At 39.6% G+C, this 14,574-nt stretch overlaps 3 gene segments (V, D, J or C); 1 reads left to right on the top strand and 2 right to left on the bottom strand.

Annotated features, from left to right (window-relative positions):
• The first annotated feature begins 392 nt into the window (after window positions 1–392).
• Window positions 393–9,044, top strand: LOC107086135. The segment is given in 4 exon segments: window positions 393–444; window positions 551–850; window positions 7,540–7,602; window positions 8,698–9,044. Coding segments are annotated over 4 exon segments (744 nt in total).
• Window positions 9,045–10,562: 1,518 nt separating this feature from the next.
• Window positions 10,563–11,052, bottom strand: LOC107086101. The segment is given in 2 exon segments: window positions 10,563–10,894; window positions 11,001–11,052. Coding segments are annotated over 2 exon segments (384 nt in total).
• A 1,560-nt stretch (window positions 11,053–12,612) lies between these two features.
• Window positions 12,613–14,574, bottom strand: part of LOC107086099 — a 5,327-nt gene continuing 3,365 nt past the window's right edge. Inside the window, 2 exon segments of the V gene segment in view lie at window positions 12,613–12,935; window positions 14,018–14,054. Of these exon segments, the coding sequence occupies window positions 12,613–12,935; window positions 14,018–14,054 (360 nt within the window).

The raw sequence follows: 14,574 nt of genomic DNA, 5'->3' as shown, positions 1-14,574 counted from the left end.
TTTACAGAGACCTTCTAAATGTATGAAATAATCAATATGTTGGAATTGAATGTAAAAATAAAATAAGTTTTGGTTATTGTTTCCACACCAAACCTTAAGGTTAAAATTTATAACAGGTTTCAGATGTTTAATCCCATGAATAACCACAGTTAGATTGTTGTCTATTTGCATTCTAACTTAACATAAATGTTTTATGAGACATACTAGTGTCTGTTTGTTCAGCAGGGTGACCTGTTGGAGTCAGTAAGAGAATTTCCATAAATTCCATTTGCATCAGCAGCTCCATGCTCCAGTGCTCAGGGAGAGTTTATAGTTCCTACAGTTGAACACTTGATGACTGACAGCTGTCCTTCACTAAAACTGGAGACACAGAAATCCTCCTCATCAAAAACATGACTTTGATCTGCGTCCTCATCTGGACTCTCCTCTGCTGCTGCTTCACAGGTAAAATCCAGAGAATCAAACTCCTCTTCTCTATGAACATCTGTCCTTCTGAAATGAAGCCGACAAACCATGAAGCTGCTTTATGTTTGTGTCTCTGTGTCCTCAGAGTCCAGAGGTCAGGTCACAGTGACTCAGCCTGCAACATTAAGAGCTGATCTGGGAGGATCTGTTACCATCAGCTGTAGGACCGGTCAGAATGTTTATGTTTACAGCAACAACCACTATTTAGCCTGGTATCAAAAGAAAGATGGTCAACCTCCAAAGCAGCTCATTAATCGGGCTAAATATCGAGACTCAGAAACTCCAAGTCGTTTTTCAGGCGGTGGATCACACTCTGACTTCACTCTGACCATCAGTGGAGTTCAGGCTGAAGATGCTGCAGTTTACTACTGTCAGAGTTATGACGATTATTTGTTCACACTGTGAAACACAGTCATACAAAAAACCCCCTCAGTCAAATGTGAACAGAAACTCATGCTGAATCCCATCTGACACATCTCAGTAAACACACATACTGTACACAGAGTAATGGAGATTGTTTGTAAATATTTTTTCTACACTAATACATTTATATAAAAGGTACACATAAAATTTTTGATTTTGCAGGTGGTTTTGACTTTTATTTTAAATTTTGAAAATTTTATTACACCTGGAACAATGAATTTTGTTGTTTTTTGGTGGAAGATACAATTATTAAACAAGACTGAACTTAAACAACTTAAAGACAGATACACTGCTCAAAAAATTAAAGGAACAACTTGAAAACACATCAGATCTCAAATGGGAAAAAATCATGCTCTTTATTTATACTATTATGGATTGGGTGATGTGTTAGGAACAAAAGGATGCCACATCATTTGATGGAGATGAAAAATGATAAACCTACAGAGGGCTGAATTCAAAGACACCCTAAAAACTACAGTGAAAAAATTATGCGGCAGGCTAGTCAATTTTGCTGAAATTTCATTGCTGCAACTCAAAATGGTATTCAGTAATTTGTATGGCCCCCATTTGCGTGTATGCATGCCTGACAATGTTGGGGCATGCTCCTAATGAGACGACGGATGGCATCATGGGGTATCTCCTCCCAGATCTGGACCAGGGCATCACTGAGCTCCTGGACAGTCTGAGGTGCAACCTGGCTGCGTCGGATGGATCGAAACATAATGTCCTAGAGGTGTTCTATTGGATTTAGGTCAGGCAAGCGAGGGGGCCAATCAATGGTATCAATTCCTTCATCCTCCAGGAACTGCCTGCATACTCTTGCCACATGAGGCCGGGCATTGTGGTGCACTAGGATGAACCCAGGACCCACTGCACCAGCATAGGGTCTGACAATGGGTGCAAGGATTTCATCCCGATACCTAATGGCAGTCAGGGTGCCATTGTCTAGCCTGTATAGGTCTGTGCGTCCCTCCATGGAAATGCCTCCCCAGACCATCACTGACCCACCACCAAAGCGGTCATGCTAAACGATGTTACAGGCAGCATAACGTTCTCCACAGCGTCTCCAGACCCTTTCACGTCTGTCACATGTGCCCAGGGTGAACCTCCTCTCATCTGGGAAAAGCACAGGAGGCCAGTGGCAGACTTGCCAATTCCGGTGTTCTGTGGCACATGCCAATCAAGCTCCACGGTGCCGGGCAGTGAGCACATGGCCCACTAGAGGACGTTGGGCCCTCAGGCCACCCTTGTGAAGTTTGTTTCTGATTGTTTTGTCAGAGACATTCACACCAGTGGCCTGCTGGAGGTCATTTTGTAGGGCTCCTCCTGCTCCTCCTTACACAAAGGAGCAGATACCGGTCCTGCTGATGGGTTGTAGACCTTCTTTGGCCCTCTCTCGCTCTCCTGGAGTAACTGCCGGTCTCCTGGAATCTCTTCTATGCTCTTGAGATGCTGAGAGACATAGCAAAACTTCTGGCAATGGCACGTATTGATGTGCCATCCTGGAGGAGTTGGACTGCTTGTGCAACCTCTGTAGGGTCCAGGTAGCACCTCATGCTAACAGTAGTGACAGTGACCCTAGCCAAATGCAAAACTGGTGAAAATGAGTCAGAAAAGATGAGAAGGGGAAAAAAATATCAGTGTCCTCCACCTGTAAAACCATTCCTGCTTTGATGGTCGTCTCGTTGTTGCCCCTTTAGTGCACCTGTTGTTAATTTCACTAACACCAAAGAAGCTTAAACTGATTAACAACCCCCTCTGCTACTTACCTGACCAAATCAATATCTCAGTAGTTAAATTAACTTGATGCTATACTCTGTTTATAAAGTGTTCCTTAAATTTTTTTTGAGTAGTGTATAAGAAAACTCAACATGGAGTGTAACATCTTCCTTCAAAATTGAATTAACTGAGTTCTCCTCCCCCAAATGAAAGTTAACTTCAGTAGATCATTATCAGATAATGCAGAAATACAAATTTTAAAAAGCCTGTTCCACTTTCTTTGTCCTGAATGTCACTGAGCAGTGCTCCAGAGGGCAAACATTTAATCTATCCGTCTATGCTGATGGGGTTACTAGCTCCCTGCGCACTGCCTTAGAAAATGTAGCCCTTTGAAAAAGAATACCTTTAAATAGAAAGCTAGTTCCTGGTTTAATGTAGAGCTGTGCACTTTCAACTGAAATGCTAGGAAACTGGAGAGAAAGTGGTGCTCTACATGTTAACAGGATTCCTGCCCGGAAAAAACAGCTGACTATTGTATAAAATGACCATTCGTAAACAAGAGCAGAATATTTCTCATTGCTAATAGAGGAGAACAAGAATACCCCTAGATATATTTTTCACACAATTGCCACACTCACCCAGAACCTCCCATCCCCTTGAACTATCTAACATACATGGATCAGTCCATGTATGTTAGATCCTGCTCCAAACAGGTTATTTAAGGAAGTACTCCCTCTCATCTCCTCCTCCATTTTAGATATCATTAACCTATTCCTGTTACAGGGACATGTTTATCAGGCTTTTTTCCCCATTTTTTTGTTTTACAGTGTCCTGTCTGGCATTGTGGGAATAAGAGTAATTGTCTTGATGCCAAAAAGAGTATCGATGAGTAAAGACAGAGGTCCCCCAACTGTTATACACCAAACATGCATGTTCTCCTCTAGTCATCATATCATGATGAAAAATGGACACTGGTTCCCAATGTCCAAAAACCATGGTCATGGCATATGGCACAACACTGTTCTCCCCCATGTGGACTTTGCAACTTGGGATGAAAACACTTTAGACCTGGTTTACTCTAACATCAAAGATGCATTCAGAGCAGCCCCACCTAGGGTCATCAGATCATCTCTCAATCATGCTTATCCCTGCATATAAGCCCCAGCTGTTCAGGGCTAAATCGACAGTTAAAGAGTTCTGAGTGTGGTCTGAGGGCGCCATGGAGACACTCCAAGACTGTTTTGAATGATCTGACTTGAACATCTTCAAGGCTGCAGCAACATATGACAACTTATTAAATATTGACGAGTATGCCATGAGTGTGTCAGCCTACATTAACAAATGCATTGAGGATGTCAGCATAAAAAAGAACATCACCACCCGGGCCAACCAACCACCCTGGATGAATGGAGAGGTTCGAAAATCACTAAAAGCACTGAACTCAGCTTTCAAGTCTGGTGATAAAGAGGCATTAAGAACAACTTAAACCGTGCCATCAGATCAGCAAAGCAGAACCACAGCCTGAAGATCCAGGATCTTTTCCAATACAACAGCAACACCAAGAGGATGTGGAAAGGCATTCGGATGATCACAGACTACAACACACCCTCCCCCTGGTAGATGCAGCAAACACTGACTTCCTAAATGGAGTGAACAACTTCTTTGGAAGGTTTGAGGCAGTAAACAGCACTCCAGCAGTGAAAGCCATTCCACACCAGGGTTAGGTGTCATGAGCCGAGGACAGAAGGACCCAGTATTCAAGGACAGACAGTCAGTAGGAAAGTTCAAAACGTTTATTAAATAAACAAAATAACAAAAGCGGAGGTGTGGCTCGCGGACACTGCAGGTGGGGTGGGTGTTGGGGGGGTGGGGTCACCGCCCAATCTCAGACACTCTAGGGGAGAAACACAGGTAAGTGACCATGATCATCTGACTGAAGATGATGGTCTCAGTGAGTCACTTACCTGGTTTAGCAGTTCAGTCCATACCCCGTGAGGGGTGCAATCCAGCCGATGGGCTGACAGCTGACACAGCTCGCGTCACCCAGAGTGTCCCCAGTGCTGCAGCTCCGGAGGAGTTGGGGGAAGCCGATCCTAATCAGGGATGCAGATCCGGCAGGAACAGACAGAACAGGTTGCAGATCCGGCAGGAACAGAACAGGTAGTAGGATCCAGGTTTCCAGGCTTTAACAGAGCTCCGGGACAGGAGGGTTCAGAGTCTGACTGGGACCAGAAGCATGAACAGGTGGTCACGTACAGGAGCAGACAGGATCAGGTGCAGATAGGCAGGCACAGTGGAAGAGGGTAGCCGGGACAGGACGTGGAACAGGAACTTGAAGCAGGACTTTAAACTGGTCTCCTCCCTGGAGCCAAGCTTACTGGATAAAACCTGAACCTCCCCACAATTGAGCCAAAAACCCAGAGGACTCCGCGGGGGAGGAACAGTGGACGATCAGGAGACGAGACAAACACAAAAACCTCTCTCCACTGGCAGCTAGGATCCAGGACATGAACCATGAAATCAAACTGAACAGACAGACTAACAAAAAGACAAGTAATGATCTGGCACTGAATGCTCAGGCTGAACTGAATATAAATCAGAGGAAACAGGTGAGGGGAATAAATTGTAATTGAGGCAGGGAGGGAAAGTGGCAGGTGAGAGGAATTACTAATTAGGGAGGAGCAAACAGGCCAGATCATGACGTTAGGAGGCACTAAACCTGGACGTAGTTGAAGTGAGGAAAACTATGAGGAGAGACAACCCAAGGAAGGCCCCAGGGCCTGATAACATACCTTGGTGGGTGTATAAGGATTGTGCAGATCAGCTGGCTGGTGTCCTCACAGACACTTTTAACACCTCGCTGGACTGATCCATAGTGCCAGCATGCTTCAAGTCTGCAACTATTATTCCAATCCCAAATAAGCCTCAGGTCATTTCACTCAATGATTGACCTGTCGCACTGACTCCAATTATGAAGAAGTGCTTCGAAAGGCTGGTTAAAGAACACATCTTCTCCAGTCTGCCGCCAACATTCGACCCGTTCCAGTTTGCCTACTGACGCAACCGCTCCACTGAGGACACCATCTCTGCTGCTCTCCACCTGAGCCTGGCACACCTGGAGGAGAAGAACACTCATGTGCAAATGCTGTTCCTGAACTTCAGTTCAGCTTGCAACACCATCATCCCACAGCATCTGACGGGAAAACTGAAACAGCTGGGCTTCATTGCACCCCTCTGCAATTGGCTGCTAGACTTCCTCACCAACAGACCTCAGTCAGTCCAGGTTGGACAGAACACCTCTGATGTCATCAGTCTACGCACAGGCTCCCCTCAGGGCTGCACCCTGAGCCCCCTGCTGTTCACACTGATGACACACGACTGCGTCCCCAGGTTCACCACCAATCACACGGTGAAGTTTGCCACCACGGTGGTGGGCCTCATCAGAGACGACAACGACCTGGACTACAGAGAGGAGGTGGAGCAGCTGGTAGACTGTTGCAAAGATAACAGCCTGATCCTGAACATGGAGAAGACGAAGGAGATCATCTTGGACTTGGACTTTCTTCAGTAACATTAGGCTTTGGATGAGAACAATAGGGAATATAGAATTTTTTTTTTGTATTACTAAGCTCTGTTTTTGTTGTACCAATTCTGTCCTTTTTACCATTAGATACAAAATGATGTATCGGACCAATTCTACAAGTCAACAATTCTACAAACTGCACCACCGTGGAGCCTTAGTAGAAACTAATAATGATAGATAGACTTGTGTGTTACATTACTTCTTTCACCTGACTTATGTTTGTTTTTAGTTAACAGTAATTTAGCCATTTTATTACTTGGTTGTGCAATGTTCAGGAGGTAACTAGAACAAGCTACTTTTTGGTATCTGTCCTCTTATAGAATTTACAGGCGTGGGAGGAGACTGTAGGTTTAAGTTTACTAGACAGGTACATATCCATCAAAATGACAGTGTTCAAGCTATTACTAGAAAGTTTGTTACCATTCATAGTTTCCATTGTCTTTAGATCAATATCTGGTGTGCCTGTCTCTGCCTGAGATAATACTAATTTGTGACTTGAAACTCTAATCAAGTCACAAATCGTCACACTTTTAAACATCTAAGGCTACGTTCACACTGCAGCCTGAAGTGACCAAAATCCGATTTTTTTGCCCATATGCGACCTGGATCTGATCTTTTCATGGCAGTCTGAACAACACAGATCCGATTTTTTCAAATCTTACTCAGTCCACTTGGCTATGTGGTCCTGAATCCGATACGAATCAGATCTTTTCAAATGCGACCTGTGTGTGAACGGCCCGGTCGGATTCATCCGACCGGGCCGTTCACACACAGATATTAGTTCTGGCAACAGGCAGGTAATATTAGGGATAACAGACTCACACATCAGTAAATATAAGAATCCTAACAGGAGGGAAGACTTTTAACTGCTGAGATGGTGCTGAGAAAGGAAAAAAATCCTTTCTTAATTAGGAGGGATCTAAAACAGAGTAGATATTTGATATATTTTTGTTGGAGTAATGAACTTAGTAACTCTGCAATCCTCATACAAATGGTTTTGAATTGGATGGATGGATGGATGGAAAGAATCCTGGTATAAAAAAATAGCCTTTATCATATTCATGTTTTCAGACATTTAAAATCATATTAAAAAATTGTAATTTGTTTTAATACAGTTTCTGTTGAATGAAAGCCAAAGTCATCTTCCTTCTGCATGTGAAATAAAGAAAACAAAAAAGCATAATGAAAAAAGGTTTTAAAAAAATGAATTGATTTGAAGAGGGGCAAGTATTATCATGTCAGAAACTCAGTTTATTGTTTTTATTTTTTAGAAACTAATATTTCTAATATTTTGTTTGTTTGAAAGTCAGTGAGCCGTTCCTCTTAACAGTCAGAGGTTTTTGTACGACGGCTCAATGAGTTTGTATCACTGTGGTGGACTTTTGGTGGAGGAACCAGACTGGAGGTTGGAAGTAAGTAAAACTAAATAATTTTACCTTAAGAATAGCTTTTCTTTTCCGTTCATTAATTTTAAGAATTAAAGATGAAATGGAAATGTTGGATAAAAAGGGAAGGATAAAACTTTTACTTTTATCCTTTACGCTTTATAGATAAAGACTGCGCTAGAACACAAAACACTTTATATTAAGATGACATTAATTACATTAATCTTCAAAATACAGAGCACCTCCTTAGTAAAATACTTATTTTCCTGTTAGGTTGTTTAATTTAGCTTTTAGGTTTAGTTCAGTCAGTCAGAGAGCTCTTTCTACAGTCAGAGGTTTTTGTATGACGGCTTAATGAGTTTGTATCACTGTGGTGGACTTTTGGTGGAGGAACCAGACTGGAGGTTGGAAGTAAGTTTACTAAATAATTATTATGAACTTCTGCAATATTTTGAAGGAGTTTGAAATACTTCTCTATTTGTTTAGACAGCAGAAAAATGTATCTTGCATATTTACTTTGTCAGATAAAACAAATTAATTTAGACAAAAATGAATTAGTAACTAAATTATATACAAACTGTATTAATGTTGCTTCTAAATTTATATTAATACTGAGGTTTGGTCATCTTTAAATGTATTTACTTTATGTGTTTATGCTTTTTTGCCTACATGTACTGTAAAAGCAGTAGCACAGTTTAAATTCATGTATGGGAACTGGAGAAGAGCAAAAGCTGTTTTCATATTATTATTTATTTCATATATAATCTATAGTTTAATTTTATGGAGTTTTGGATTTGAAATGTATTCCAATGTGTAATTTTGAATTTATGGACTAGTTGGAGTTGTTGTAAAATCAAGTTCGTTGGCTATTTTATTTGATGTGGACGAGATTCTTTAGAAGGGAAGTGAAAAAATGTGTCAGTGAGAGACGAGTGGTGCATGAAAACATCTGGTAGAAACGTTTCAATAGGAAATCAACTCCAACTGTTACAATATCACAGTTTCTGCTGTTTAAATTCTCTGTTTCGACTCCTACCCAGGATTCTTTGTCAGTTCTATTAGCTCGCACCAGAGCTAAAGTCTCTGCAGTTTCTGTTCTCTAACCTGATTGGTGTCTCCCAGGTAATACCCGTCCCACCGTGACAGTGCTGCCCCCCTCCAGTGAGGATCTGCACCAGGGGAAGGCCACCCTCGTGTGTCTGGCCAACAAGGGCTTCCCCTCAGACTGGAGTCTGTCCTGGAAGGTGGAGGGCAGCATTAACACCTTCACCTGGGAGGAGAACAAGAGCAAAGTAGTGCTGCAGAATGACGGCCTCTACAGCTGGAGCAGCACCCTGAGGCTCCCTGCACACCAGTGGAAGAAGGTGGGCTCTGTGACCTGTGAGGCCACCCAGGGCTCCCAGACTGCAGTCACAGAGACACTGAGGAGAGACCAGTGCTCCCAGTCCTGAGTTCATTCTGGTGTTCTTTGCTACTTTTTCTTCCTTTTTTTTTGCTATTTTATTCATTAGTTATTCTAGACTGCATTTCTTAATGTACGTCTACTTGTGTCCATGAGCTCAATAAAGAATTTTGTAGCAGAAATGTGTATTTAAATTCACCATTAAATACAATTTGAAAACTGCTCTGACTTTTGTATGAGATCAGACCTTTTTTTTTATAAAATAGTTTAAGTTCACTGATCAGTACTAATTTCTCTTATGTAAATCAATAATTTAATCACATCAGGATAATTGATTTGCTTCTTTGTTCAGAAATCTCTCTGTTAGTAGTAGTTTAGACATGAATAAGGAGTAAAGCAGTAAATCGTAATCATTATTAAACTGGTGTTGTGGTTTTAGAAGAAATAAACATTAATAGAAAAAAATGTGAACATCACAATAAGTTGTGTAAAGTTTAAATGGTGAATCAGAAAATTTAGACTGTAACCCCAAGGCAATTGTATACAATAAATGCTTTTTTTTTTTTTTAAGAAATGGGTCTATAAGCAAAACTGCTGATAGCAATAGCAGCACTTTAAATTTATAATGAATAAAAAAAATGAATTTTTATTTTTATTTTGTTTTAAGATGAAAGAAAATACTTTATTTTTTCAATATCTTACTCAAAAAGTAAGATATCAAGAGATTAATGTCTGGATGGTTAATTTGGTATATTGGACCTACTAAATGAACATTCTCAAAATAATTTTAAGTTATATGCCATGATTTAAAAATCTATAACTTTAAATATTATGGCTGTTAATGAAATTCTTTTCACTAAGTGGCCGATGAACTCCAGTCTTAAAAAGGCTGCATAGCCTTTGCAGTTTTTGCTGACTTGACCCCCCTGACATCATGTCTCTTTAAAACCAAGCATTTCATTGGTAGAACACAGGATGCACATCAAACCCAACCGGAAAGGTTGCGTGGTTATAATCAGGGCAAAAGATTCAAATATATTAAAAGAGCTGCACGAAGTGAAATTTCTTTTCAGTTAGGTTCAATAAAAATTCTATTTCTTATGAGGTCAATATACATTTATGATTACGGAATTTTACATAATTTTGACTTAATTTAACTTAAAACTACTGTTCACTATAAAATTTGATTTAGAACTCAAGAAAAACTGTTAAATTCTTCTGTAAAAATCAGAGCAATTTTTTTATGTGCTGTAGAACAAAAAAAAACATTTAGCAGATGAAAACTGGGATGAAGCTATCACCTTATTGTTTTTGAATAATTAGCAAAACAGAATTTGTAAAGACAAATAATTAAATACATCCAAAAGACCTATCAGTAACCATGTCTGTTCCAGTGCATATATGCATTGGGGGGAGCATCTCACTGAAATGAGTTTTTGGAACTTGGGAATGTCTGACTAATGCAAATATGCAAATATACTCTATTAGTGATGCGTGTCTGAGTATACTGATGTGTTTTCTCTTTTTTCATTCAGCTGGAGTTTCTATTTAGTCTGACTAAGGAGGGTTATTGTACGAGTGTTTTTCACTGTGTGAACACATACTGACTGTTGACGAAATTTTCACTCTGACAGTAGTAAACAGCAGCATCTTCAGCCTGAACTCCAGTGATGGTCAGAGTGAAGTCAGAGTTTGATCCACTGCCTGTAAAACGACTTGGAGTCCCTGATGCTCGAGAGCTGGTGTAATAAATGAGCAGCTTGTAAGTTTGTCCCTCTTGCTGTTTATACCAGGCTAAAAGATGGTAACTGCTAGAAACATGAACATTCTGACTGGTCCTGCAGCTGATGCTGACAGATCCTCCCAGATCAGCTCTCACTGCTGCAGGCTGAGTCAATGTGACCTGACCTCTGGACTCTGAGGACACAGAGACAGAAACATAAAGCAGCTTCATGGTTTTTTGGCTTCATTTCAGAGGGACAGATGTTCATAGAGGAGAGGAGTTTGATTCTCTGGACTTTACCTGTGAAGCAGCAGCAGAGGAGAGTCCAGATGAGGACGCAGATATAAGTCATGTTTTTGATGAGGAGGATTTCTGTGTCTTCTGTTGTCATGAAGGACAGCTGTCAGTCATCCAGAGGTCAACTCTCAGGACTATAAATTCTCCCAGAGCGCTGGAGCATGGAGCTGCTGATGCAAAGTGGCTCTATGGAAATGTACGGACTACTGGATCTGTGACAGATAAAAAAAAATCTAAAATTGTAAAACACCAAAGTGACAATGCACAAATAGTTTTGCAACAATAGCTCTGGACCATTTGGAGCAAAACCGAGAATATAAAAGGTTTTTAATGTGCAACTTTAGAACAGAATGTGTGTACTTGTACTTAAAATTTTAACAGGTGTAAAAAAATTTGACTTGTGAAGTTTTTTTTTTTTATTATTCTACAAATACAAATTTAGAATGTAACTCTCTACACAACTTCAAATTCACACTTACAATGCACAACTAGTTTTGATACCAAGTTACCTTCATAGTTAACGAACATGCTTTATTATACCTAAATGGTAAAAAAAAAAAACTTCTGTAGTAAAATGAAATATGTAACTACCAGTAACAAAATCATAGCTCTAATTTAAATTACATTATTAAAATCAAATAATGTTCAAAATATAACCTCTCCTGTATTAGAAAATACAGCTTCAACAAATAACCTAGTTACAGCTTCCCCTGTTTTCCCAGGTCTAGCAAAAATACTCAGTCAACTTTGCAAAAGAGCTCTCACCTCACACCTTTTTTTTTTTAAATGTTTTTTTAGTGTGCATGTGAGCTTTGAGCATCACTTTTATTAGAGATTTCAACATGTGTGCCAGCTTTGCACATTCCAGACTCAGCGTCCCACTTGTCACGACTGGGACGGTAAATGCAACCTTTTTTTTTTTTTTTAATCCAACCCCGTTCATCTCCTCAATAAACCTGTTTAACTTTTACCCTGGGTTTTCTGAGTGGTTTACTGCATGTGGGTCAGATCCCTCAAGAAAATCATGTCACAAATTAGTTCATCACAATGCAGTTTGTAATTTGATCTGTTGTGCCTTGTGTACAGTCACTGTGTTTTGTGTAAAAGCCTAACTGGGGACAGGCATTGAGAATTAGCCTTAGCTAAAATGTTGTAGTGTGTGACATGATTCATGAAACATACTTGTCCCTATCAAATAAACTAATAAATAAATAAATGAATAAATGAATAAATAAATAAAGGATAAAAAGGAACTCAGACTTTAATTTAGAACCAAGAGATCTGAACACAGATTCTTCTAGTAGCAGAGTCTAGGACTAAGCTTTAGTAAACTCTTTAGTACCCTTTGCTGATATGTTCTGAGTTGTTGTTTATTAGTACCTTCCTATTCACTATACAATACTGTTTTGATTAAACAGGGACCAATACCTGCTTATCATGAATAAGTCAAACAAAAGAAAACAACTGAACATTTTCCTTGAAACAAATTTATTGCTTATAATATTGAATCAGTCCAGTATAAAATACAAACATTTTCATGCACATTCAAAACAAAAGAAGGGGCGGTAAAGATGATAAAGAAATAAAAAAATTCAAAATCTTGAGCAGATTAATTTCAGAAACACTGGTCTCTCCTCAGTGTCTCTGTTACTGGACACTGGGAGCCCTGGGATGCCTCGCAGGTCACAGAGCCCACCTTCCTCCACTGGTCTGCAGGGAGCCTCAGGGTGCTGCTCCAGCTGTAGAGGCCGTCCTTCTGCAGAACTCCTCTGCTCTTGTTCTCCTCCCAGCTGCTGCTGCTGCTGCTGCCGTCCACCTTCCAGGACAGACTCCAGTCTGAGGGGAAGCCCTTGTTGGCCAGACACATGAAGATGGCCTTCCCCTGGTGCAGATCCTCGCTGGAGGGGGGCAGCACTGTCAGGACTGGACGGTTATCATCTAAGAGACACCAACCAGGTTAGAGAACAGAAACTTGAAGGACTTTAAACAGCATAAAGTGTGAGATGGTTACAGTAAGAAAGGGGTTTCCTATAATTAAAGGTTTGGCCAGATGTCTTCATGCTCCACTCGTCTCTCACTGACACATTGTTTCACTTCCTTTTAAGAGCCTCAGGTCCACACAAATAGAATCACCAATTAACTTGATTTAAAATAAAATGTGAATCTAGGCATTCAATTTAAATTTAACAATAAAATAACTTTTAATGTCATATTTACATTTTTTTTTTGGAGAAAATGTTCTTAACTTTAATGTTAAACGGTTCATTTTAAAATACTAAAACTGAGAAAAAAAGACGATGAAGTAGCTTATGAAGTGACTGTATATCTGTGGTTTATAAATCATCTCTTTCTGCTAATAACATCAACTTTGGTTCTGCTTAAATTCTGATTTATCAATTTAAACAGGAGCAACTGGTTTTCTAACAGGCAGTAAAGCATTAAACATATAAACTAATAATATTAAAAAATTACTCAACTTAATTTGAACATTTAAACAACTTATAATGTAACTTACATATAAAGTACGTAATATTCCAATACATCTTAATCTGTTCTTTTAGTCTAACAAAGTAGTTAGTAAAAATACTTACATTTTCCTCCTCTAGAAGATAACAAGAAGTATTTCTAACGACTACAAAATGTTATAGAGGTTAGTATAAAATACAAAATTAAGTTATTCCCAACCTCCAGTCTGTTTCCAACTCCAAAAATCGACCACAGTGATAAAAACTCCTAGAGACCTCATAGAAAAAACTCTTACTGTAGAGAGACATGGCTTTTTGACTTTTTGAGTCTGACATAAATAAACCTTCAACTTAAAAATAAACAACTAGACAGGAAAACACATTTGTCACACGGCAATACCTTGTATTTAACAATATTTTATGCTATCTCTCTATCATAGTGTCTTTTGTTTCCAAACGCCTTCTTTGCACAAAAAAAAATCATTCCATCCGTAATTTTCAATTGATATAAAACAAAACAAAAAGTATTTCTAAAGAAATAAAACTTTTACTTACTTCCAACCTCCAGTCTAGTTCCTCCACCAAACGTGTACCACAGTGATACAAACACATTGAGCCGCTGTACAAAAACCTCTGACTGTAGAGTGGGACGGATCACTGAATCTAACACAAACAAAACATTAGAACTACAAGTTTCTAAAAGTAAAAAATAATAAAGTTACTTTCTTGTCACACGCCGCCATGAAAAGGTTACCCTAGTAAATCGATTATTCTTAGGTAAAAGGTTGGGTACACCCTGGACAGGTCAGCAATTAATCCCACAGCAACAGTTCTTTAGTTAAACATCTGTATGATGACAGTTTCTATGACAACAACAATAAAACACATGCATAATAAATAAAAACAGTCAAGAGTTTTAGACTTTTTAAACTAAATTAGTTTTGCTTAAACAGTTTACAATATGATATAATAATTACTTGATCTTTAGAGTTTTAGAATAGCATGTATCAGCTTGGATTTAATTTGAGTCAATTCTGATTCCGCCTAGCTCCTAGCTGGGCGGAGGGAGACATGCATCTGGCTGTTGTCAGGTTAGTAGGCCCTAGCTGTCT

Source organism: Cyprinodon variegatus, unplaced genomic scaffold (assembly GCF_000732505.1).
Source record: "Cyprinodon variegatus isolate N-32 unplaced genomic scaffold, C_variegatus-1.0 Scaffold143, whole genome shotgun sequence".
In the NCBI taxonomy this organism is placed as follows: domain Eukaryota; kingdom Metazoa; phylum Chordata; class Actinopteri; order Cyprinodontiformes; family Cyprinodontidae; genus Cyprinodon; species Cyprinodon variegatus.
The sequence above is the reverse complement of the archived record's forward strand: the minus strand, read 5'-3'. Positions and strand labels throughout refer to the sequence as shown.